The sequence below is a fragment of the Orcinus orca genome, chromosome 9 (genome assembly GCF_937001465.1).
Source record: "Orcinus orca chromosome 9, mOrcOrc1.1, whole genome shotgun sequence".
In the NCBI taxonomy this organism is placed as follows: Eukaryota; Metazoa; Chordata; class Mammalia; order Artiodactyla; family Delphinidae; genus Orcinus; species Orcinus orca.
Window position 1 is genome coordinate 95,850,479 of NC_064567.1, and position 27,201 is coordinate 95,877,679.

Consider the following 27,201-nt stretch of genomic DNA (forward strand, 5'->3'; position numbering starts at 1 on the left):
AACACATGGGGGTTGTCCTGAATGAAGGCTTTAGGTTGATACATCAGTTACCATGTAACTGTCACATCAGTTACCATGACAGCCATCCATGCAGGGCCCTGGGCTTTCCAAGCCTGACCAACTATTTGACGTAGATGTCAACCCACTTGACAGATAAAGAAGCTGAGCCACAGAGAGGTTAAGTAATTTGCCTGAGGCCACACAGCTGGAAAAATCTAAGAACTAGATGTCAGCGCAGGTCTATCTGATTCCAAAGCCCATCTTTTAAACACCATGTGTTCTTTTCCCCTTTGATAATTCTGAGCCCCGCTTTTAAGGAGTATCACTTATCTCCTGTAACTCAAAACCAAACTTTTCAGCGCGTTTCTTCTTCCCTACCCCACCCTCAGCTCCTTCCTCCACCCCGACCACTTCCTCACAAACACACCATTCACCAGACTAACGCCCTGTAACATCATTTATCAATAGTCATTGGGAACTAGAGGTAGGCCCTGTGTCGGCCGGTGATGCGGTAGAGGGCAAGTCAGGCACGTGTCTGCTTCCTAGTGCTTTAGAGAAATCAACTAAGTGTCAACATTTAAACAGAGCATAAGTAACTATCCTGACGGTCCACGTAGAAGTTCTTTCAAATTTTAATTTATGGGACCTGCTTTCTTCCAATTTGCCTCTCTCAAAACCTGGCCTTTCCTTAAGGATTTAAAGTGGCCACACTAAGGTGACCCAGAAGTGCTGGGAATCTGCCCTTGGTCAGTCTTCCCCTCCCAGTAAGGTTCTAAGGGAGGGCTTCCCTGGTGGCACAGTGATTAAGAATCCGCCTGCCAATGCAGGGGACACGGGTTCGAGGCCTGGTCTGGGAAGATCCCACATGCCACGGAGCAACTAAGCCCACGTGCCACAACTACTGAGCCCGCGCACCTAGAGCCTGTGCTCTGCAGCAAAAGAAGCCACCGCAGTGGGAAGCTCGCACACCACAACAAAGAGTAATCCCTGCTCGCCACAACTAGAGGAAGCCCACGGGCAGCAACAAAGACCCAACGTATCCAAAAATAAATTAATTAATTTTTAAGAAAAGATTCTAAGGGAGCAGCACAAATGGGAGGCTTGACATTACGATTCGCCGGCACCGTTCTCTTGCTGCTCCCGTGCCTGCGGCTGGGATCGTGCACAACACGGGCTCCGGGCTGAAATGGGGCCTCTGCTCCCCCTGCAGCCCCGCCCTCGGCTCCCCCTGCAGCCCCGCCCTCGGCAGCTGGCGCCGTGACTGCTGCAGCGGGAATGCCCAACCTACCCAGGTCCCTCGGGAGGACGGCCAGCTCCCCTCCATCCCTGCTTTACCACAGCCCTGCTGTTACTACACTGTCCCCTTCTCACGGGCCCTGTTCCTCACGACCTGCCTAAGTCCTGTCACCTCCCCGGGAAGCCTCTCCTGAAACCCTGAAACTTGGGGTTCCTTGCCTTCCTTGACGCTTTCACCTGTGCCCCCGGCTCGGCATTCCTCCTGTTACTCTCGTGTTGTTGTTATAGGTGTGTATGTGTCTTCCTCCCTCTAGCTGACTGAGCTCACTGGAAGTCCGTTCCCCACATACTCCCTACGGGGAAGGCACACAGGAGACAAGCGGGGAGCATTGGTCACACTGAGCCGTGTAGGTCGGTGGTCCCCACAGGAAGAAGCCCGCCGCCATGTCCTTCCGCAGCCACACTTCCCCAGAGGCGCTCTGGCTCCTGCGGGTGGAGCTGTGAGCTGGCCCGAGCCTCCCGCCGGCTGCCCCATCTCCTCTGTGGCAGCCGCCGTTGGAAGACTGCTGCTCTCCAGCCTCTGCTATGGGGCAGCGCGCAGACAGCCAGGGCTCCCAGCTCTCCTGAGGCGGGGGTCCTTCTGCATGTGTAGGAGCTGGGACGCTCAGCTCCTGTCCTGCCTCTGCTGCTGGTTAGCCGTGGAGCCCCTGCCTCTCGGGGCTTTGTCAGCTCGGCTGTAAATGAGGCAGTGATGCCCACCTTCCACTTGACCATCACAGGCCATGAAGGAGCTTGAAATCACACGGCCGTTTGCCCCTTAAAGGTGTTAAGTGTCTTGGATTTGGATTAGGTTAGGCAGTCCTGGTGTTTGGCCAAGTGCTTGAAGCTGGCAGTGACCGTGGAGATCGTGTCTAATGAGATTACGGGAGATCAGTTCTTTTTTTTTTTGCGGTACGGCGGGCCTCACTGCTGTGGCCTCTCCCGTTGCGGAGCACAGGCTCCGGACGCGCAGGCTCAGCGGCCATGGCTCATGGGTCCAGCCGCTCCGCGGCATGTGGGATCCTCCCGGACTGGGGGACGAACCCGCGTCCCCTGCATCGGCAGGCGGACTCTCAACCACTGCACCACCAGGGAAGCCCAAGATCAGTTCTTTTTATCTTAGAGATGAATTAATGCAAAGACTCCCATGTCATGTGGGCTGTTAGCGGTGGTGTCGGCACTCGATGCCAGGTCCCCGACTTCAACCCAGAGGCCGTGTTTCTCGCTGCGTGCTGAAAAATGCCCTGGAAGTGGGAGGCAGGAAGTTCATTGCTTCATTTCCAAAAGTCGATCACCAGGACGTTGTTGGGGGATGGGGAGAAGGATGGCGCTCATGTGTTCTCAGCCGATGTTCTGCCTACTCTGAGCTCCACTTGTCTGTTCCTCTCAAATAGACGAGAGCTGGGGAGCACTGATGGGGTGCCGCAGATTTCTTTGGAAGATGCTCTTTCCAGTCAAGAGGTTGAGGTTGCTTATATCTGCAGTGAGAGCTCCAGCCACGAGGACTACATCAGGTGGGTGTTCAAGTCCTTGCGTTGCACGGTAGTGCGGGATGTTAAAGATGCCTGGGCAGGCTGACTTCTAGCAAAGGGGTCTTAATTATTGATGGGAGGAACTACATTGGATCCATGACCTTTAAAAATTGTCAGAATTTGAACTCTCACTCTGGGTTATAAATGTATAAGGACATGAAAAATATTGTAGAACTAATATTTATTTAGTACACCATAACTTAAAACATTAGAAACATTAAAGTATCTTATTTCTTCGTAAAAAACTTACTGAGTGTGGTTTGAACAGTGCCTCCCTTTTTCTGGTGGTTTAACTTAGCCACCATCTTTTCTGTGCCTTGGAGAATTGCCATAGTCCTTTCAGTTTCCAACATTTTTTTCTTTGCCCTTTCAACAACATGAAATCTCTGAGAAGGTCTCTAGGAGTTGCTTTAATAGGAAGAGTTTTGGCCACGAGATGAGTAAGGAGATAGTGGTGGCATCAGAGTGGGGAGATCGCATTATTCGTAGAGCAGGAGATGTGAAGTGTTCCCCCGCCCCACCTTTGAATGCAGAGCCTAGAGCCCCCCAAGCATTTGGTAGGACTGAGCCTGGAAGGAGAAGCCACACTCAGGACCTGGCAGTTGACAAGGCAGGGCCAGCCGCCCCCAGAATCTCAGCTTCCCTTCTGGGTCCTTACATCAAACTACAGCTGCTTCCACCATGCCGTTCCCCAGAGTCAGCTGCCCCGTTTATCAGGCCCACTCTGAGTGTGGACAGAAACACCTTTCTGTGGTTCCCCTTAAACTTCTGTGGCACCAGAGGGTATGTCCTTAACAAAGTGATCATGTAATTCCCATGCTTATCAATGTTTGTTTCCGAGAATATCTAGAGAATAAAAGCCAGACTTCGGAGCACAGCACTCTGCATCCTTTACATCAGGCTCCCAGCCACTCGTAGGACCTAGTTTTCCCTCCACTCCCTGTAGCCCACTCCCCTGCCATGCTGAAATGCTGAAATTCACACCACGTCCCAGTGGACAACGCCCCATAAACACCCAATCCCCTGCATATGCTGCTCAGAGTGAAACATCCTCATCCCCTGGCACCTGGAAAATGCCTGTTGATACTTCAAGACCCAGTTCAGAGCCTTAGTGAAATCTTTTCCGATTGCCTCAGGCACAGCTGGCTGCCGTGGGTTTTTATTTGTAGCTGTCATGTGGTAACAGGCAATTTCCCTGCTAACATGGCTGTACTTCTCCAGAGTAACTGGTACATAGTAGCTGGTTGAATACGTGAGTAGACGAATGGGTGAGTGTTCAGATGAACACATGACTAGAAAGCCTTTCTCTTACCGCTTAGTAGAAAATCACGTGAGATGCAGTTCATCCGCCTCCCCCTCTGGCCCTGACTCTCACCCGTGTCATGACACATTTACATGGAGACGTTTGTGCATTTATAACATTCTGTTCTCTGTCATGCAGGGCACTTAAGTGAAGTTTAACTGAAGTGCATTTTCTCTGTATTTATCCCTTTTTCCCAAAGACAGTTCCTAAACGCTGGCAAGCACGTCCTTGTGGAATATCCCATGACACTGTCTTGGGCAGCAGCTAAGGAACTGTGGGCACTGGCTGAGCAGAAAGGTGACGTATGTTCTGTGCATAGAGCACAGACCCTCTTCCTAAGGATTCCTGCCTCTAAGATTTCTGTGGTACCATCTTTATGCCTTTAAAACTTAACCCCATGTCAGATATGTTACTGGTCCCATGGGCTCCCACACCACCACCCCACACCCCATACTGCAGGCACGTAAAGGGGGCATGTGTGGCGGGCCCACAGGGCAGAGGGATGGGTGGGGATTTGCAAACGTTTGTTCAAGACTTAGCTTCTTTTACTCTAATGAAAAGTATGAATTAGCTTCCACCTATGCTAGTGTTATAGATTATATGTTATTAATATTTATATATTATTTTATATAATAATATATATAATTATATTTCATTTTGGTTTTATTCATGTGATAGTTGTATTGCTAATGGAAAAATGCCCAGATCAGGGTAATTGATTGTCTTATGTGCATAGTTTGTTTTCATTGTTTCTCAAGAGGAACACTGTTTATTACATATTTATTATATGCCAGGAACTTGAAAACTCTGCTAAACACTTCATATGTTATTTTGCTTAATTCTCTTAGAAATCCTTGGAGGTAGGTATTTTCTCTAGCTTATGTATAGGAATCCACGGCTCAGAGAAGTTAAGAAATTGTGCCAGAAATGGGGCACAGCCTTTAAAAATTACAAATCTCTATATTGTATACCTGTGACTTACGTAATATTGTACATCTACTATACTTGCAAAAATATTTTTTGTGCCAGGTCACAAAGCTAGTAATATGACCACTAAACGGCAGATGGCGCTTTGGTTTCCATCTCTCTGGGCTCTGAAGTCCACATTCATTCCTCTGAGCCATGCTGCCCTCCAGAGATTTTTCTGTTTTTATGGTAACTGGACAAGTCCCTCTACGGAGGCAATTAGAACTAACTAGAATGTTTTAGGGATTCATGGAGCTAGTTAAATGAAGTTTAGGTCAAAAACTCTCTCTGCTTCAACACTTGCTATTTTAAATCTTTCAAATATGAACAAAGTATGGTGAACAATTATAATGAAAATCACCAAAGAAAGCACCTTGTTCTTATCACCAGCGTAGACGGGTCACACTACTGAAACTCTTGATTGCCTTTCTCTAGTACTAGGCTGTGCTGCTGGAGGACAGAGCCCATCTTTCCTCTCTGTAGCCCCAGCAGCTAAAGCTAAACACTGCCCAGATAGGCCTTCAGTAGGTGTTCGTCGAATGAAAAGATGGATGAATGACTACTGAAGTGAGCAAAAGGTTGGGGAGCTCTGGGGCCATCACCCTTGTATAGCGTTTCTCATGGCACAAACGTCCCTGGACAGAGTGCAAGATGCCAGAGATTTCTTGCTAATTGCAAAGGAAAAAAATGTCCTTTTACAATGAAGAGTTCTACTGTTACCATCCTAACCAAGCGATTGCTCATATGGGTAAGTATGACATCACAAGCCGTCTGGTGGGATGTGCATAGCATAAATCCTGTAACTGAGATTTTAACCAAACTTCTCACTTCACAAGAAATACAGGGATGAAGGAACAAATTAAATGACACCAAAAAAGAGTAAGTGAACTAGAATGTGGAACACTTTACAAGATAACAAACTAAGTGGCTTCAGGAAGATAATGTCCTGTGCATAGTGACTTCCTTCCAAAGAGCACAAGATGGAAAGAAGGGGAAAAAGAGTTAACTCTACACTAGAGAAACCAAACGCTACGCCTCAGCGAGATGATTGAGGTCAGTGTGAACAGTGATAAGTCGTGTTAATAGGATGTACTTGTTGACTGAAAACAAGTAGACTGCCAGCTATTTCTCCAGCAAAGATGAGTTTATTCAGAATCAGCAGAGAATTATAATTCAAGGTCTGCAACCGTGGTGAGCCACGTGCAAATCCCTGCACAGCAAGGGCAGGGGAACACTTTTATAGGGAAAAGGAAGTTTGTGGGGGGGAATCGTAAGCAAAGAGTCCGTGGCTTTTCATTGGCTGAGTCCTTGCCAGGACAGAAGAGGAGTCGTCGTCTTCCTGTTGGGCTCTACTATCATCGCAGGGTATGGGAGCTCCCTGTTCTGGTCTCCCAACTCTTATTTAACGGAGGTTTCTGTTCATTAATGTCTTATGTACGCTTAATATAATGTGATGAGAATGGCCCATTACTTCTGTAGTTTTCCTGTCCAAAACCCATAACCCCAGTCTAACCATGAGAAAAACATCAGAAAAATCCCAGCTGAGGGGCATTCTACAAAATACCTAAACAATACTCTTCAGAACTATCAAGGTCATTAAAAAACAAGGAAATTTTGAGAAACTTTCTAACCTAAGAAGGGCCTCAGAAGACATGATGACGAAACGTAAGTGAAACACAAAGAGCACATTAGGTTAAAACTATAGAAAACTGAATCAAATATGGACTTACTTTTTTAAAAATGAGAAAATATTGTTATATTGGATCCTGGTGTTAGCTCCTTAAGCAAGCAGAATCTGGATGGCTTGCTTACAGATCATGAATGGCTTTGAAAAAGAGAAAAGCCCTGAACACCAAGAGTGACCTTTGTTCTCTAGACAAGTATTCATAACTCATACTAGAACATCCATTAAGCAGCGTTTACATGACACTTATCACTATGTATGAGATACTGTCCTTGATAATAGGGGATAACAAGAAGATGACCCTTGCCCTTGAGGAGCCCACAGTGTCAAATGGTCACAACTAGCAGTATTAACTTAATCTGCTGAAAGTGAACTGAAACAGTAATTATAGCAATTACATTGTAGCACAGGAAGGAATAATCTTATTCAATTCAGCATACCTAATGTTATATCATTTTGGACGGCAAGAGTTATGGATAATTTGGGAGTGATGTCAGCAAGGTGGTGGAATAAGAAGCCTCAGAACCTCATTCCCCACAGAGTCACCAACTTAACAACAATATATAGACCAAAATACCTTAGCAAGTACTCCAGAAATCAGTTAAGCAGTTGCAGTACCCCCAGGCAAGCAAAGAGCCAAGAAGAGCTGCATTGAAGTGGGTAAGAAAATTCATTGCATTTGCTCACCATAGCCCTTCCCCTTCTAATTCTTAGATTAGAAGAATCTAAAGGGGGGGAAAGGAAAGAGTGGAACATGTGTCCAATGTTCTGGCTTTTCAAGGGCTGCTTGAAGGACTGATTTCTGTCTCTCCTGACTGGGAATGCTGAAGGAAACAGGAGTAGACATTGGATGCCAGGGTCAGGGCAGCTAAGAATGAAGCAAGCACTGTAGTTTGTTATAGCACCAGGGAGACTGCAGTACTCTGAACAGACGCCACAGGGAGCAAGAGATTCCAGGTTCTTGAGAACAGGGGCAAACCTCTTTAACTTGGAAATTACATGTGCAAGCCCAAAGAAGATACATCTCCAGAAAAGGTTTGAGTGGCCTCCAGAATTTCTGGCCTGGCTGACTGGTGAAGGTCTTCCCCTGTACAAAGCAAGTCTATAAAGACTGGGAGAGGTGGCTGTTTTTTCAAATATTCAAATCTCAGTACAGGCATATCTTGGAGATACTGCGGGTTCAGTTCCAGACCACAGCAATAAATTGAATATTAAAGTGAGTCAAATGAATTTTTTGGTTTTCCAGTGCATATAAAAGTTATGTTTACACTGTACTGTAGTCTATTAAGTGTGCAATATCATTATGTTAAAAAACAATGTACATACCTTAATTTTAAAATACTTTAGTATTAAAAAATGCTAACCATCCTCTGACAAGGCAGGGTTGTCACAAACCTTCAATTAGTAAAAAATGCAATATCTGCACAGTGCAATAAAGCGAAGTGTAATAGAACGAGGTTTGCCTGTAAATGATCACAAGGAATACAAAGAAACAGGGAAATATAGCCCACTCAAAGGAATGAAATAAATCTGCAGAAACCAACCTTAAAGAAATGTAGATCCAGGAATTACCAAAATAACTAACTGTCTAAAAGATGCTCAGTCAGCTAAAACAAAACAGAGACAAGTAAATGAAATCAGGATAACAGTGCATGAACAAAATGAAAATATATCAACAAAGAAATGTAAACTATACAAAAGAACCAAACAAATTCTTGAGCTGAAGAATAAAATAACTGAGTTGAAAAATTCACAAGAAGGGTTCAACAGCAAATTTGATCAAGCAGAAAAGAAAGAACTGGCAAACGTGAAGATGGGTCATTTGAAATTTGAGTCAAAGGAGCAAAAAAAAAAAAAAGAATGAAGAAAAGTGAAAAAGGGACCTCTCTGGCAGTCCAGTGGTTAAGACTCCACACTGCCACTGCAGGGGGCGCAGGTTCGATCCCTGGTTGGGGAAACTAAAATCCCGCATGCCACGTGGCGTGGCCAAAAAAAGAAAAAAATGAATAAAACTTAAGGGACTTAAAGGACACCATCAAGCAGATCATTATATGCATTATGCAAGTCAGAGAAGGAGACGAGAGAGAGAAAGGGACAGAGAGCTTATGTGAAGAAACTATGGCCGAAAACTTCCTAAATTGGGGGGAGGAAATTCAAGACAATGAACTCCAACTAGAATAAATCCAGAGACCCACATCAAGACACACTGTTATAATGACAACTTGGAATAGAAAGAAACTACTTCATCATAATAAAGGCCATATATAAAAAGTCCACAGCTGATATCATACTAAATGGTAAAATACTGAAAGCTTTTCCTCCAAGATCAGGAAACAAGATAAGGATGACCACTTTCACCACTTCTATTCAACATAGTACTGGAAGTTGCAGCCAGAGCAGGTGGGCAAGAAAAAGAATACTAGGCACCTAAATTAGAAAGTATAATCCCCCCAAACAAAAACAAATTTTAAAAAGTTACACATAATTTGGACATATCACTAGAGTTTAAATAGTTAATGTAAAGGAGAAACATTTTAAGATATATTAAAAGCTCTCCACAGAAAGAGACAATAAATTTATGTTGTATTGCTTCTGTTTGTAGGGGGCAGAATTATAGAGATGGAGAGCTCATCTTCATATAAGAAAGACTTTTCTAAGAACCATAACTGTTCCGACATATTTACCCAGGATGCCATAGAAAACAGTCCCAGCACTGGTTATCATATAGCTGACTAGTGCTTGGTTAAGGGTACTTTTTGCATTTTCAAATAACAGAAATGGAATGGAAAATCATATTTTTGTTTTCATGGGCACATGTAAAATGAATCACTGTTGGCTCAGGGCAGTGCATGGCCTGCTGTTCCTCTGTTTCTTCCCAGAATCAGTGTTTCTCCAGCCCCATCTGTCACCCCGCCAATCAGATGGGATAGCTTGCCAAGTCTGACACATTTAATAACAAGTGAGACAATTTTTTCTAGCATTTGTATTAATGGTTAAACTAGTTACAAAGGAAGACCTACCTCTATGACACAAGAAGTTCTGAGAAACGTCTTATTTCTTTTACAAAAGCAGCTCTGAATAGGCCAACACCAAAGCCATTGAAGAAACTGAATAATAATTCTGGTACTCATCTCACTAAATTAATTACCTTAAGTCCTTATCCTTTTGTAAATTGAGATATAATTTCCTTATGATAAATTCAGAGATTTTAAGTGCAGAGTTGAATGAATTTTGACAGAGTATATACCCATGTAATTATTACTCCAGCCAAGATACAGAACATTTTTATTACTCCAGAAAATTCCCTAGTGCCCCTTTCCTGTCGGTGACTTGTCCCCTCAGTGACATCGATTACCTACTACCAGACTTCCCTGCAGATTATCTCTCAGCTAGGATCTGAGACCGTTCCTGTATTGCTCAATCATCAGTATAAACATCATGTCACATATATGCAAGGAAAAAAAAAAAGCAAATGAAACAAAATGGTAACAGAGATTAGCTGGTAGAATTCTGGGTGGTTATATTTTTTTCTTTATACTCTTCCACATTTTCTCAATTTTCTTCAATGACATGAATTCATGTTTACACTTTAAAACTAAAAATAAATATAATTTTGTTTCTACCATATGATCACAACCATGAAAAATAATTCACAGCAGAATGACAAGAAAGAAGGAAATATACCAATATATCTTAGTAGTGGTTGTTTCTGGTAAATAGGATCATGGGTATTTTTATTTCTTCTAATTTTCCCCCCAAATTTAAAACACTTATTTATTATTTCTGAGATACACAAAACACCCTATTTCAGAAGATGAGGCCAGAAATGGTTCTTTGAGAATTTCATAATATACTGCTTATGTCAGAAAGCTGCTGAAATCATGTTTGAGGAAATAAATGAGTCGAGAATTCAAGTCTATTAATTGCAAGTTGCCTTTTCATTTTCTCCTTAGAAGTTATATCTTATTTCATAATCCATGACTGATTCTGGCTTGCTGTCATATTTTTGGTGCTATAACTATTTATTTGGTTTGGTTTTTTTTCTTTTTTTTTTGAAATAACCTCAAACTTATAGAAGAGTTGTGAATACAGTACAGAGAACTCTTTTTTCTTGAGAATCATTTGAGAGTAAATTGCCAACCTCATCCCCCAATAATTTCATGCGTATATCCTGCAAATAAAAACAGTCTCTAGATAACCACATACAACCATCAAAATCAGGAACTGTTACCACGACACATTTTAACCAAGCTCACAAAAATCAAAGACAAAGAGAGAACTTTGAAAGCAGTGAGAGGAAAAAGACTCATCACACACAAGGGAATCCTGATAAGGCTGTGAGCAGATTCTTCAGCAGAAATCTTGCAGGCCAGGAGAAAGTAGGCTGATACATTCAATGTGCTCAAAGAAAAATATCAAATGAGAATAATTTATCCAGGAAAATTGTTCTTCAGAAATGAAGGAGAAATAAAGACTTTCCCAGACAAATAAAAGGAGAAAGAATTTATCGCCACTGGACCTGCCTGAAAGGATGTTAACTAGTAACAAGAAAACATATGAAAGCGTGAAATTCAGTGCTAAATGTAAATACTGGGTTGGCCAAAACGTTCGTTCGTGTTTTCTGTAACATCTTATGGAAAAACCCAAACTTTTTTGGCCAACCCAATATATAGTCAAATTCAAAATACTCTATTACCGCAATGGTGCTGTGTAGATCACTTTGAACTCTCGTATATAGGTTAAAAGACAAAAGTATTAAAAGTAACTATAGCTACAATATTTTGTTAATGGATACACAAGATTAAAATACATAAATTGGGACACCAATAACATAAATTGTTGGGGGGAGGCAAGTAAATATGTAGAATTTTTAAATGCAATTGAAGTTACGTTACTGTCCGCTTAAAATGGACTGTTATAACTATAAGATGTATTATGAAAGCCTCATGGTACTGTTAGTACCACCAAGGAAAAAAATGATAAAGAGAAAAGAATCAAAGGATACCATGACCAAAAACCATCAACTCATAAATAAAGACAGTGAGGGACTTCCCTGGTGGCGCAGTGGTTGAGAATCCACCTGCCAATGCAGGGAACACGGGTTCAAGCCCTGGTCTGGGAAGATCCCACATGCCTCGGAGCATCTAAGCCCGTGTGCCACAACTACTGAGCTTGTGCTCTGGAGCCTGTGAGCCACAACTACTGAGCCCACGTGCCACAACTACTGAAGCCTGTGCATCTAGAGCCTGTGCTCTACAACAAGAGAAGCCACCGCAATGAGAAGCCCATGCACTGCAACAAAGAGTAGCCCCTGCTCGTCACTAGAGGAAGCCCGCACGCAGCAACAAAAACCCAATGCAGCCAAAAATAAATAAATAATTTTTAAAAAAATAAAAAGAAAGACAGTGAGAGGAAGAAAGGAACTATAAAACAATCAGAAAGCAGGTAACAAAATGGCAATACGTTCTTACCTATCAATAATCACTCTAAATGTAAATAGTTAAATTCTCCAATTAAAAGACAAAGAATAGCTCAATTCATAAATAAGACTCAACTATATGCTGCCTACAAAAGACTCACACTTTAAGGACACTCATAGGCCAAAAGTGGAGGGATGAAAAAATATTCCATGTGGATGGAAAAATACTCTGTGCAGATGGAAACCAAAGGAGAGCAGGTGTAGCATATCACACAAAACAGACTTAAAGTCAAAAGCCGTAACAAGAGAAAAAGAAGGTCATTATATAATAAAGGGATCAATTCCTTCAGAGGATATAAAAATTGTAAATATGTATGCTCCCAATATTGGAGTACCTAAACAGATCTGAAGATAAAAATAGGCAGCAATGCAATACTAGTAGGGGACTTCAATGCCCTGCTCTCAACAGTGGATAAAATATCCAAACAGAAATACATTATGAACTAATGAATTTGAACTACACTTTAGACCAAGTTGCCTTACAGACGTATACAGAACATTCCAACCAATAGCAACAGGACACACATTCTTCTCAAATGCACATGGAACATTCTCCAGGACGCATCATATGTTAGGTCAGAAAACAAATTTAATAAGATTAAAATCTTATTAAGTATCTTTTTTGACTACATGGTATAAAATTAGAAGTCAATAATGGGAGGAAAGCTGGAAAATTCACCTATATATGGATTAAACAACACATTCTGAAAAAACAATGGATCAAGGGTAAATGTTTTAAAATTTTTGAGTTGAATGAAAATAGAAACACAAATACAGAAATTGATGGGATTCAGCAAAAGCATTTCTAAGAGAGTAGTTTACAGTGATAAACACCTACATTAAGAAAAAAGAAAGAACTCAAACAACCTAACTTTACGTCTCAAGGAAATAGAAAAGGAAGAACAAACTTAGTTGATGGGGAGAAATAATAAAGATTAGAGCAGAAATAGAGACTAGAAAGACAGTAGAAAAGATCAATGAAACTAAGTTGGCTTTTTGAAAAGATAAAATTGACAAATCTTCAGCTAGACTTACCAAGAAAAAAGGGAAATGACTCAAATTAATAAAATTATAAATGAGGGAGGAGACATTGTAACTGATACCACAGAAATACAAAGAATCATAAGAGACTATGAACAACTTATGCCACCAGATTAGATAATTTAGGAGAAATGGATAAATTCCTAGAAACACACAACTTACCATGACTGAATCATGAAGTAAAAGAAAAACTGAGCAGACCAATAACAAGGGGATTAGGAGATCGAATAAGTCATCAAAAACCTCCAAACATATAAAATCCAGATGGCTTCACAGATGAATTCTACCAAACATTTAAAGAAGAATTAATAACAATCCTTCTCAAACTCTTTCAAAAACTTGAAGAGGAAGGAACACTTTCTAACTCATTTTATGAGGCCAACATTACCCTGATACCAAGCCAAACAAAGACACTACAAGGAAAGGAAATTACAGGCTGCTATCCATGATGAACATAGATGCAAAAATCTGCATTAAATTCAAGAGCACATTAAAAGGATCATACACTATGATCTAGTGGGATTCGTCCCTGGGTTGCAAAGATGGCTCAACATATGTAAATCAATAAATGTGATATACTACATTAACAAAATGAAAAATAAATATATGATCATCTCAATAGATGCAGAAAAAGCACTTGACAGAGTTCAACATCCATTTGTGATAAAACCTCTCAACAGATTAGGTGTAGAAGGAATGTTTCTCAACATAACAAAGATGATACAGAGAACCCCACAAGCTAACATCATAATCAATAGTGAAAAGTTAAAAGCCTCTTCTGGGAGATCAGGAACAAGACAAGGATGCCCATAATTACCACTGTGTGCTATTTTACATAGTAAACTGTAAGCTGAGGCCAGAGTAATTAGGCAAGAATAATAAATAAAAGGCATCCAAATTAGAAAGAAAATTAAAATTGTCTTTTTGCAGGTGACATGATCTTATATGTAGAAAACCCTGAAGACGCCACTGAAAATTGTTAGAACTAATAAATTCAGTTAAGTTACAGAATACAAAATTACCATACAGAAATCAGTTGCATTTCTATATACCAACAACAAAGTATCTGAAAGAGAAATTAAGAAAGAAATCTCATTTACAGTACCATCAAAAGCAATAAAATACTTAGGAATAAATTTAACAAAGGAGGTGAAAGACATGTACACTGAAAACTATAAGACATTGATGAAAGAGATTCAGGAAGACATGAATAATGGATAGATACCCTGTGTTCTTGAATTGGAAGGACTGGTATTGTTAAAATGTCCATACTACCCAAAGCACTCTACAGATTCAGTGTAGTCCATATCAAAATTCCAATGGCATTTTACACAGAAATGGAAAAAACTACCCCAAAATTTGTATGGAACCACAAAAGACTTTAAATAAAAAAAGCATTCCTGAGATGAAAAACAAAGCTAGAGGCATCACACCACCTGATTTCAACCTATATTACAAAGCTGTAGTAATCCAAACAGTATGGTACTGACATAAAAACAGGCACATAGATCATTGGAACAGAATAAAGAGCAGGGCATATACCTATGCATATATAGTCTGCTGATTTTTGACACCAAGAACACACAGTGGGAAAAGGATAGTCTTCAATCAGTGGTTCTGGGAAAACTGGATGGCCACGTGCAAAAGAATGAAACTGGACCCGTCTTACACCATTCACAAAAATTATCTTGAGATGTATCAAGGAAAAATAGAGCTGTTCAGAAAAAAGGGACTTACCTGAAACTGTGAAACTCTTAGAAGAAAACACAGGGAAAAACTCTTGACATGTATCAAGGACAAATAGAGCTGTTCAGAAAAAAGGGACTTACCTGAAACTGTAAAACTCTTAGAAGAAAACACGGGGAAAAATTCTTGACATTGGCCTTGGCAGTGATTTCTTGGGTAAGACACCAAGCATACAGGAAATGAAAGCTGAAATAAACAAATAGGTCTGCATCAAACCAAAGAGCCTCCACACAGCAAAGGAAACAATCAATAAATTGATACTTTACAGAAGAGGGAAAGTATTTGCAAGCTGTATATCTGATTAGGGGTTAATATCCGAAGTATAAAGAACTCAGAAAACTAATAGCCAAAAAGCAAATACTCCAATTAGAAAATGGGCAGAGGAACTGAATACACATATTTCCAAAGAAGACATTCAGATGGCCAACAGATATATGAAAAGTTGCTCAACATCATTAATCATCAGGGAAATGCAAATCAAAACCACGAGATATCACCTCACACCTGTTAGAATTGGCTGTCATCAAAAAGACGAGAGACAAGTGTTGGCGAGGATACGGAGAAAAGAGAACTCTGGTGCACTGTTGGTGAGAATATCAGTTGGTGCAGACACTATGGAAAAGACTGTGGTGGGTCTTCAAAAAATTAAAAATAGGACTATCACATGATTCAGCAGTCCCACTCCTGGGTATATATCCAGAGGAATTGAAATCAGTATATTGAAGAGATACATGTATACCCATTCTCATCGCAGCATTATGCACAATAACCAAGAGATGGAAACAACCTAAATGTTCTTCCAGAGATGAAAAGGATAACGAAAAGTGTGGCTTATATATACAGTGGAATATTATTCAGCCGGGAGAGAAGGAAACCCTGCCATTTGCTACAACATGAATGAACCTGGAGGGCATTATGCTAAGTGAAATAAGAGAAATACAAATACTGTATGGTTTCACTTAGAGCGGAATCTAAAAAGAAAAAAAAAAAAGCCTGTTTCATAGAAACAGAGATTTGAATGGCAGTTGCCTTGGGCTGGGGGAAGGGGAAATAGGGCAATATAGATCAAAGGGTACAAATTTTCAATTATAAGAAGAAGTTCCGAGGATCTAATGTACAACATGGTTGTTATAGTTAATAATATGGAATTGTATACTTGAAAGTTGCTGAGAGTAGGTCTTAAGCATTCTTATCACACACACACACAGAGTGAACTGTCAGGTGATGGATGTGTTAAGTGTCTTGACCTTGATAATCATTCCACGATGCATATGTACGTCAGAACAGCACATTGTACACTTTAAATATATAGTTATATCTGTCCATTACCCCTCAATTTTATTTTTAAATAACTTTTTCATAAAATTCATTAGGATTTTGATAAAAGTGGAAATAAATGTGTGTGTTCAATCAGCCATCCTGAATCCAAAGCATGGACATAGCATTTTTGAGCAAATTAAAAAAAATTTTTTTAATATATATGTTTTTTATCAAAGTATAGTTGATTTACAATGTTGTGTTAGTTGTGTACAGCCAAGTGATTCAGTTATACATACATTCTCAATTTTTAAAAATGAAAAAAATACGAGGAAATTAACAGGATTTAGGATGACTGCCTTTTTTTTTTTTTTTTAACCCCATCCTTGTCGTGACAGGGAAAGTCCTGCACGAGGAGCACGTTGAACTCTTGATGGAGGAGTTTGCATTCCTGAAAAAAGAAGTGGTGGGGAAGGACCTGCTGAAAGGGTCTCTCCTCTTCACAGGTCAGCCCTTGGTGGGATCACAGGTCATATGTAACTGGTGAGGCTGGTGGAGGGTTACTGGGTTCTGAGCTCTCTAGGATGTGAGCTTGGATTCATTTCTGCTGAAGACGTTCTGACTGAGGGCCCATTTAATTTTCCAACGCACCCACAGACAATAAAAATGATCTATTTTTCTTCTTTCCTCAAATGAGATCTGATTGCTCAGTGGGCCTTGGGGAAGACGTGTTAGAAATCTCAAGCACATCTATGCTTTTGGCCCAATCGATTAGGTAGAATTTTCTCTCGTGAAATCTTGATGAGTTGGAGATTATTTTTCCACAGGAGGTTAAAAATGAAAGCTCTCTTTGCTAAAGGACCGAGAAGGTTCTTGGAGAAGAGAACATGTTTATACTTCTCTGTGGAGCAAATAGAATATGCATAGACCCTTTCTTCCTCCAACATGTTATCAGGACATTGGCTGTGGCCAAGATATTTGATCTACTATATATTCAGCTATTTACTTCATGTTGGTCATTCTTTGAGCACCTCCATTAGCAGAAGGAAATGAACAGCCTGGAGCCTCAAGGTCTGCAGTCTCCTTTGGGTGGACTCCTTGGATTTGTCTCTACCCTAAGGCATCTGGGCCACCTTTCCTGAGGGCTTTCTTTACAGAAACAAAACCGACATTGTCAAGTGGTAAAACCATTCATCTGTTCCTGAGTTTCCAGAAAATATACAGTAGTGGAATCTCATTTCAAAATCCATTTTCAGGGACTTCCCTGGCGGTACAATGGTTAGGACTCCGAGTTTCCACTGTGGTGGGGGCATGGGCTCAACCCCTGGTTGGGGAACTAAGATCCTGCATGCCGTGCGGTACAGCCAAAAAAAATAGAATGGCACAAAATCCATCTTCATCCTTTAAAATAATGATATAATGAGAGTTGTGGAGACAGTAATAACCGTTAATCTGCACAAGGAACTGGGCTACCTATGTGACATTATTTCATGTTAATTCATATGATAATCCTAGAAAGTGGGTATTTATTACCCCCATTATACAGATTTTTTTAAATGAAGCTCAGAGAAGTGAGTAGCTTCACAAAGTTGACCCAACAGTTATGTGGCCGAAGCAGACAGATGGGAGCTCAGACTTGTAGCAGCTGTTGGGTCCTCTGCAAAGCACAGGAGCAGACAGGAACCAGCCCAGAGGGAGCTGCCTTTCCTTTGTAAGTTTCATACTTAGGTCCTAGTGATTTGAAACCATGTTGTCTATGAAACTTACAATCTTTGTTTTCTTTAGCTTTTTATTTACTTTGCTTGTTTTCTTTAGAACATACTCATAATTATTAGTTGTTTTAAGTCAGTATCAAAGTTTTAAGAAATCTTTGGTTTAAAGAGCAGTGTAACAGATATGAAGTCTTATAAATCTAGGTTATGTTTAAAATTTAGGCTGGGATGAGAGGGGAGCAGTATCTTGACCAGATTTCTCGTACAGATACTCGTTGCAATATACTGTTGTACAGGAGATTATGAAGACTGAGAAAACACTTAACGCTGTAACAATTTTCTTGATATTGACTATTTTATAGGAATTACTGCTTTCTCCACAGCTATCACAATTCCTTCACTCCCTTATCACTTACACAGACAGTTATATGGTATTTATAGGAATATAGGCTTGAGGGACTAAAATACGTTAATTCTTTTACTTCTTTAAGTCACTAACTGAAGGGGATATATGTTTACATATGTGTGTGTGTGTGTGTGTATACACACACACACACACACGTTAGAAGCCTAAAACATTTTTATTACCCTGTGGGCCAGATGGACTGCAATTTCTAGTGAAATATTTTATTTTACCAACAAAGTGAATTTAAGAAACAGGAAAAAAGGGAGACGTTTTTATGAAAGTCTCCATCAGAATTAGTCATCTTGCGCAGCCCCGTCACAAGGCAGGTTGTGTGTCCTGATCACCCAGCCACATCTGTGCGCTCCCTGTCACATCCCCCATGCCCCCCAGCTGTCAGCCCCGCCCCTCCAGTGCCCGCCATGTCTGTGATTCCCCACAGCTAGCCCGCTGGAAGAAGAACGGTTTGGCTTCCCCGCATTCAGTGGCATCTCTCGCCTGACCTGGCTGGTCTCCCTCTTTGGGGAGCTTTCTCTCGTGTCCGCCACTTTGGAAGAGAGAAAAGAAGATCAGTATATGAAGATGACCGTGTGCTTAGAGACGGAGAACAAAAGGTAGGTCATGAGAAGCTGCGAGGAGAAGGCAACATAAGGACATCCTCGTGTGTTCACAAGGGAGATATGGGGGACCCAGGGGCCTAGACCCGCACCTTCGACTCCAGAAGGGCCATCTGCTTATGCCAGTGGAACAGGTGCTGGGATTTCACTTACACTGCCTCATGCCATCCTCCCAGCAGCCCCGTGAGGTTAAGAGAAGCTTACAGACTTGAGCAGGTTGTCTAAGCCAAGTCTTTTTAAACATAAGGAGCCTCTGTGAGTCATTTGCCCACACAGTTTCTTAAGTTACAGCTGCCTTCCAACAACCTAGTGGAACAGAGCAGAACCTCAGCAGAGGATGGGGAGGAGGGCAGACATGACCTTGAAAGGTCACAGTAAAAGGACCAGCAAGACCAGGATCACTGCTTGAATCCCGGTTGTACTAGTATTTGCTAACATTTCCTGAGTTCCTACCATGTGCCAGGGCCTAGTCCTTTTATAAGGATTTTCTCATATAATCTTTACCAACTCTCCGGAGTGGGCATTATTATGATTATGATCACCTAGGAAACTATGAGGCTCAGAGAGGTTAAGAAACTTGCTAAGGGCACACAGCTAACAAGTGATTGTGTGAGAATCGCGCTCAGGCAGCCTGTCTCTGGTCCCCAGATGGTCACACCTCCACAGAAATGCACAGGAAGGGCACGAGAAGGGAATCGTACTGAAAACATGCCAGGCCTTGTCTTTAATTCGTCCTGTAGTCCTCACCTGTCCACGAGGTTGGGTATCGTTAGCCTCAGGTCCCAGATTATCCAGGAAAACCCAGTGCAGTTTACTCCCAAGCCCGTGTTCTTCCCATTTTACCAGCAGTTTTCAAACTTTGTAAAAAAAAAAAAAAAAAAAAAAAAAAGCATTAGAACACCTTTTCAACCCAAATCTATATAGAAGAGGTACACGTTTCAGGCCTCCTATTGAAGCCAGTTGGTAGGAGTGGTACCAGAGCCAGGCATGCCCTACCCCCCATGCCCTCGTCCTCCAGGGCAAATGCTTTAAGTTTTTAGGGCCACAAGATGAGGAAATTATTCTGTCCACATCTCTCCTGACGGCTCCCCTTTTATGTACTTCAGATCTTTTCCTCCTAACCACTCACCCCACACTCTAATGTAGGTCTGGGTGAGCTGATTGGCTGAAGGGGAGGCCGCCTTTACCCAGGTTGGAGGTACCCCTGAGCTTCCTACAGCACCCAAAACAATCTTAAGTGACCTGCTTGGGCCCCTTTCTTGCAACTCCGCACTCACACCGTTAGCCGTATTATGGCCCGTGCCTCTAGAGGCGGAGAACAAACAAACCAAAGGTAGTTCCCCTTCGTTCCTTAGCCACGCTGATCTAGCCTGCCCACGCCGGGCCTGCCCCACTGCAGCCCACGGGGAGAGGAAGAGGGAATCCGAGGAATGGAGACGAGAAGGCCAGGGACCCTGATGCCTGCCCGGCATTGAACCCTTTCCCTATTCGCCCTGAAAACGCCATTACTTAACATGGCAGCCCAACCAGATTGCCTGTCCTTGACCCTGACTCTCCCTGTAGTATAAGAAGAAGGAGGCGAAAGCAAAGAGAAGTAGCCAGAGCAAGTCCTCTCATTCCTAGGACTTCGTTCCCAGAAGGAAGGAAGGAAAACTCTATATGTGTATATGTGTAAAGAGGTTGAATGGAGGTTATCCATATTAAAGTTGGAAAGAGCTTGAATATTTGGCAATAATGAAATATTGAATGAATTATATAATCAGTTGTCCCAATAATATGCAGATAAAAATAATAGCAGTATCTGTAGGATCATAAAAACATTTTTAAATAAACATAATTAAAAATTAGTTATACTTTAGGATTTATATTCCATATACATATAGGCAAATATTTGAAAGGATTGTCTCAAACTGAAGATTATTTAGGCAAAAGAATTATGGATTTTTTTTCCATTGAAAGTCCTTAAATCAATGCTGTTTTTAGAATATATTTTTGAAGAGCAGATTTTATATTTTTCCTGTCACATTATTCAGTGAAGCTTCTAACTTTAGATCGAATCTGCTTAGGTTTCTCTTTTTCATTAAGCAGATAACACAGCTTTTATCTAAAGACAGAAAAGATAAATCCAGAAAAAGAAGACACTTTAGAAGAGCGGGGTCTGTCCCATTTGAATTGTAGATTTTTGTGAGTACTGACCTTGGCCTGAGGGGCAAATGTGAAGTGGAAACAGGTGCGTTGTGAGTGGGCAGGCAGCATCTGGTCTTGGCATGTGCCTGGAGTCATAGACCTCTTGGAAAATGTGATGAAAGAACGCTAAGAATTCTTTCCCATAAAAATGCACATACACTTGGAAACAACAGTTTGCACAGGATCTCAGGTCTGGATCCTCCAGAAGGATCCGGTGAGATTCAGGGTAAAGACTCCTAAATAACAAACTGATATACCAAAATCTTTGAACTCCCCTGCCTGGTGGCAAAATTGAACAAAGGACCTTTGGGCAGTAAAGTTGCCAACAGTCGCCCATGGCGTCTGGGAGGATGGTGGAGGTTGGGATGCAGCAGCTGCAGGGAAAACGGGCACAAAACGAGGACCTGGCACTGGGCACTCAGGTGCCAGCCCGCATCCGCGCGCCCCTGGGAAACTAATCCTGTGCCTCTTGCTTCCACAGCCCGTTGACGTGGATTGAAGAGAAGGCGCCTGGCCTAAAGCGAAACAGACATTTAAGCTTCCATTTCAAGTCTGGGTCCCTGGAGAATATGCCCAACGTAGGCGTCAATAAGAATATTTTCCTGAAGGATCAAAATATATTTGTCCAGAAACTCCTGGGCCAGTTCTCTGAAGAGGAGCTGGCTGCCGAGAAGAAACGCATCCTGCACTGCCTGTGGCTGGCGGGAGAGATCCAGAAACACTGCCGCCCGAAGAAGTGAAGGGAGGGGGCAACACGGCCCTGCCCAGACGAGACCTGAGCCTGATTTTTATCAAGAGTTGACCTTCATCTCTGTTCTTACCATTAAACGTGTCTTGGGTAAACAGGATTCGCTTATTGTCACGAGCCGTGTTGGGAGTGATACTTGGGTAGGGGCACACGTGGTAGGGATGAAAAAAGAACCAACCTTGGTGGAGCGGCACGGGATGCTTTAGATGTCCAGTTTCATTCATTCTTCCCAACGGCCCTGTCGGATGAGTATTATTACCAGGCTTGTTTTCCTTAGTATATTGAAAAAATCTTGTTTGAAGTTACCCAGCTAGTAAATGGCAGAACCAGCCTTTAAACCCCCCACTCATGCGCTAAATCACTGCAAAACGGTGCCTGGAACCCTCCTTCCTGCCGCCTTAAGGAATTTTATTTCCCCCTCCACAGACTCTCACTAGACGACCGTGCCCAGTGCTGGGGATCCTGAAAATGAATAAGACATAGCCGCTGCCCTCAGTAACTCACAGTGTCAGAAGGGAAGCAAGTCACACAAACTGGTCATTGTAACGTTGCAGGTTCAGGCTGTCCCTGGCCATCCGGAGAAGGGTTCAGGGAAGATGTGCAAACCAGGTCCTGATGATGGAGAGAGAGCTGTGTGAAGGTCAAAGAAGGGCCTCCCTGGCAGGGGGGCAGTATGAACAGAGAGAAGTAAGAAGCAGCCTGGCCAGTGCTCTGGGACAGTGTCGCTGAAGCGCTGGGTCTGGAGTGGGGAGTCCCAGAGAGGCAGATCTGATGGTGGGGGGCCTTGAAGGCCAGGTGAAGAGCTGGGGTGTTGTTTATCAGGCTGTGCAGAGGCACCAAAGGGTGTTGTTTAACGTGTCGGGGGCGTGGGGTTCGTGGTCATGTTTCTGACTTAGGTAGAGCACTCAGAAGGCTGCCTGGAGAGGAGACCAGAGACCCAGGACACAGCCAGGGAAGCCACGTGTGTTTGCACTTGGGGTCTTGTGCTTGTCTGGACTCGTGGCTCATGTCCGGTCCAATCTGCTTGAGTCCCAGGAAGCTGCCCTTTCGTTTCACTGGTGGTCCTGCTGCATCTTCTTCTGAGCTTGGGTTAGATTTCTTGCTTCTGTAAATGTCTCCCTCTTGGTTTTTTCCCTGCTCCCCACTTGCTATTATGAGCCCTAACTAGTTTGGAAACCATGAGATGGAGGCAAACTCCGTTCTCTACCTCTGTTTCTATTATTCCATCACCATAGTATCTCCTGGTAAAGCAGGAAAGTATATTAAACCTGAAAAAATTCCATAAGGTTATTCTTTCATTCGCCATGTAAAATAATTTGTAATAAATATTGGTCCATTCGTTCTCTTATTATCACATCAAGTGTCCCTCAACGCCAGGAAATATTGTATGCTCTATGTTTTTGTATGTTCCGCAGTATCCAGCATGAGATAAATGTTACATATTCAATGATTAAAATAGAGTGCAATAGTCTCTCCCATTTAGGCTTGATAACCGTTGTTTCAAAATATTGGCCCTATTTGATATTAGAACTAAGATAAAATAGTGGAAATAACTACTGCAGAGCAGAATAAAGAAAAAAGAATGAAAAGAACTGAGGACAGTCTCAGAGACCTCTGGGACAACATTAAACTCACCAATATTTGAATTATAGGGGTTCCAGAAGAAGAAGAGAAAAAGAAAGGGACTGAGAAAATATTTGAAGAGATTATAGTTGAAAACTTCCCTAATATGGGAAAGGAAATAGTTAATCAAGTCCAGGAAGCACAGAGAGTCCCATACAGGATAAATACAAGGAGAAATACGCCAAGACACATATTAATCAAACTGTCAAAAATTAAATACAAAGAAAGCATATTAAAAGCAGCAAGGGAAAAACAACAAATAACACATAAGGGAATCCCCATAAGGTTAACAGCTGATCTCTCAGCAGAAACCCTACAACCCAGAAGGGAGTGGCAGGACATACTGAAAGTGATGAAGGAGAAAAACCTGCAGCCAAGACTACTCTACCCAGCAAGGATCTCATTCAGATTTGCTGGAGAAGTTAAAACCTTTACAGACAAGCAAAAGCTGAGAGAGTTCAGCACCACCAAACCAGCTTTACAACAAATGCTAAAGGAACTTCTCTAGACAAAAAACACAAGAGAAGGAAAAGACCTACAATAACGAACCCAAAACAATTTAGAAAATGGGAATAGGAACATACATATCGATAATTACCTTAAATGTAAATGGACTAAATGCTCCCACCAAAAAACACAGATTGGCTGAATGGATACAAAAACAAGACCCTTATATATGCTGTCTACAAGAGACCCACTTCAGACCTAGAGACACATACAGACTGAAAGTAAGGGGATGGAAAAAGATATTCCATGCAAATGGAAACCAAAAGAAAGCTGGAGTAGCAATTCTCATATCAGACAAAATAGACTTTAAAATAAGGACTATTAAAAGAGACAAAGAACGACACTACATAATGATCAAGGGATCGATCAAAGAAGAAGATATAACAATTGTAAATATTTATGCACCCAACATAGGAGCACCTCAATACATAAGGCAAATACTAACAGCCATAATAGGGGAAATCGACAGTAACACATTCATAGTAGGGGACTTAAACACCGCACTTTCACCCATGGACATATCATCCAAAATGAAAATAAATAAGGAAACACAAGCTTTAAATGATACATTAAACAAGATGGACTTAATTGATATTTATAGGACACTCCATCCAAAAACAACAGAATACACATTTTTCTCAAGTGCTCATGGAACATTCTCAAGGATAGATCATATCTTGGGTCACAAATCAAGCCTTGGTAAATTTAAGAAAATTGAAATTGTATCAAGTATCTTTTCTGACCACAACGCCATGAGACTAGATATCAATTACAGGAAAAGATCTGTAAAAAAATACAAACACATGGAGGCTAAACAATACACTACTTAATAATGAAGTGATCACTGAAGAAATCAAAGAGGAAATAAAAAAAAATACCTAGAAACAAATGACAATGGAGACACAACGACCCAAAACCTATGGGATGCAGCAAAAGCAATTCTAAGGGGGAAGTTTATAGCAATACAAGCCCACCTTAAGAAGCAGGAAACATCTCAAATAAACAACCTAACCTTGCACCTCAAGCAATTAGAGAAAGAAGAACAAAAAACCCCCAAAGTTAGCAGAAGGAAAGAAGTCATAAAAATCAGATCAGAAATAAATGAAAAAGAAATGAAGGATACAATAGCAAAGATCAATAAAACTAAAAGCTTGTTCTTTGAGAAGCTAAACAAAATAGATAAACCACTAGCCAGACTCATCAAGAAAAAAAGGGAGAAGACTCAAATCAACAGAATTAGAAATGAAAAAGGAGAAGTAACAACTGACACTGCAGAAATAAAAAAGATCATGAGAGATTACTACAAGCAACTCTATGCCAATAAAATGGACAATCTGGATGAAATGGACAAATTCTTAGAAATGCACAACCTGCCAAGACTGAATAGGAAGAAATAGAAAATATGAACAGACCAATCACAAGCACTGAAATTGAAACTGTGATTAAAAATCTTCCAACAAACAAAAGCCCAGGACCAGATGGCTTCACAGGCGAATTCTATCAAACATTTAGAGAAGAGCTAACACCTATCCTTCTCAAACTCTTCCAAAACATAGCAGAGGGGGGAACACTCCCAAATTCCTTCTACGAGGCCACCATCACCTTGATACCAAAACCAGACAAGGATGTCACAAAGAAAGAAAACTACAGGCCAATATCACTGATGAACATAGATGCAAAAATCCTTAACAAAATACTAGCAAACAGAATCCAACAGCACATTAAAAGGATAATACACCATGATCAAGTGGGGTTTATTCCAGGAATGCAAGGATTCTTCAATATACGCAAATCTATCAATGTGATAAACCATATTAACAAATTGAAGGAGAAAAACCATACGATCATCTCAATAGATGCAGAGAAAGCTTTTGACAAAATTCAACACCCATTTATGATAAAAATCCTGCAGAAAGTAGGCATAGAGGGAACTTTCCTCAACATAATAAAGGCCATATATGACAAGCCCACAGCAAACATCATCCTCAATGGTGAAAAACTGAAAGCATTTCCACTAAGATCAGGAACAAGACAAGGTTGCCCATTCTCACCACTCTTATTCAACATAATTTTGGAAGTTTTAGCCACAGCAATCAGAGAAGAAAAGGAAATAAAAGGAATCCAAATCGGAAAAGAAGAAGTAAAGCTGTCACTGTTTGCAGATGACATGACCCTATACATAGAGAATCCTAAAGATGCTACCAGAAAACTACTAGAGCTAATCAATGAATTTGGTAAAGTGGCAGGATACAAAATTAATGCACAGAAATCTCTGGTATTCCTATATACTAATGATGAAAAATCTGAAAGTGAAATCAAGAAAACACTCCCATTTACCATTGCAACAAAAAGAATAAAATATCTAGGAATAAACCTACCTAAGGAGACAAAAGACCTGTATGCAGAAAATTATAAGACACTGATGAAAGAAATTAAAGATGATACAAATAGATGGAGAGATATACCATGTTCTTGGATTGGAAGAATCAACATTGTGAAAATGACTCTACTACCCAAAGCAATCTATAGATTCAATGCAATCCCTATCAAACTACCACTGGCATTTTTCACAGAACTAGAACAAAAAATTTTGCAATTTGTATGGAAACACAAAAGACCCCGAATAGCCAAAGCAATCTTGAGAACGAAAAACGGAGCTGGAGGAATCAGGCTCCCTGACTTCAGACTATACTACAAAGCTACAGTAATGAAGACAGTATGGTACTGGCACAAAAACAGAAAGATAGATCAATGGAACAGGATAGAAAGCCCAGAGATAAACCCACGCACATATGGACACCTTATCTTTGATAAAGGTGGCAGGAATGTACAGTGGAGAAAGGACAGCCTCTTCAATAAGTGGTGCTGGGAAAACTGGACAGGTACATGTAAAAGTATGAGATTAGATCACTCCCTAACACCATACGCAAAAATAAGCTCAAAATGGATTAAAGACCTAAATGTAAGGCCAGAAACTATCAAACTCTTAGAGGAAAACATAGGCAGAACACTCTATGACATAAATCACAGCAAGATCCTTTCTGACCCACCTCCTAGAGTAATGGAAATAAAAACAAAAATAAACAAAGGGGACCTAATGAAACTTCAAAGCTTTTGCACA

The 27,201-nt window shown here is 41.3% G+C and overlaps 1 protein-coding gene across 2 annotated transcripts in view; it reads left to right on the top strand.

Annotated features, from left to right (window-relative positions):
* BLVRA (biliverdin reductase A) overlaps window positions 1-22,050 on the top strand; it is a 54,906-nt gene extending 32,856 nt beyond the window's left edge. For both annotated transcript variants that reach the window (XM_004282961.4, XM_033411337.2), the window contains exons 4-8: window positions 2,670-2,789; window positions 4,310-4,407; window positions 16,682-16,789; window positions 18,841-19,012; window positions 21,684-22,050. In XM_004282961.4, coding sequence (XP_004283009.1) covers window positions 2,670-2,789; window positions 4,310-4,407; window positions 16,682-16,789; window positions 18,841-19,012; window positions 21,684-21,942 — 757 coding nt within the window. In that variant the 3' untranslated portion in view covers window positions 21,943-22,050. The remainder of the gene's footprint in view (window positions 1-2,669; window positions 2,790-4,309; window positions 4,408-16,681; window positions 16,790-18,840; window positions 19,013-21,683) is intronic.
* Window positions 22,051-27,201: the final 5,151 nt, after the last annotated feature.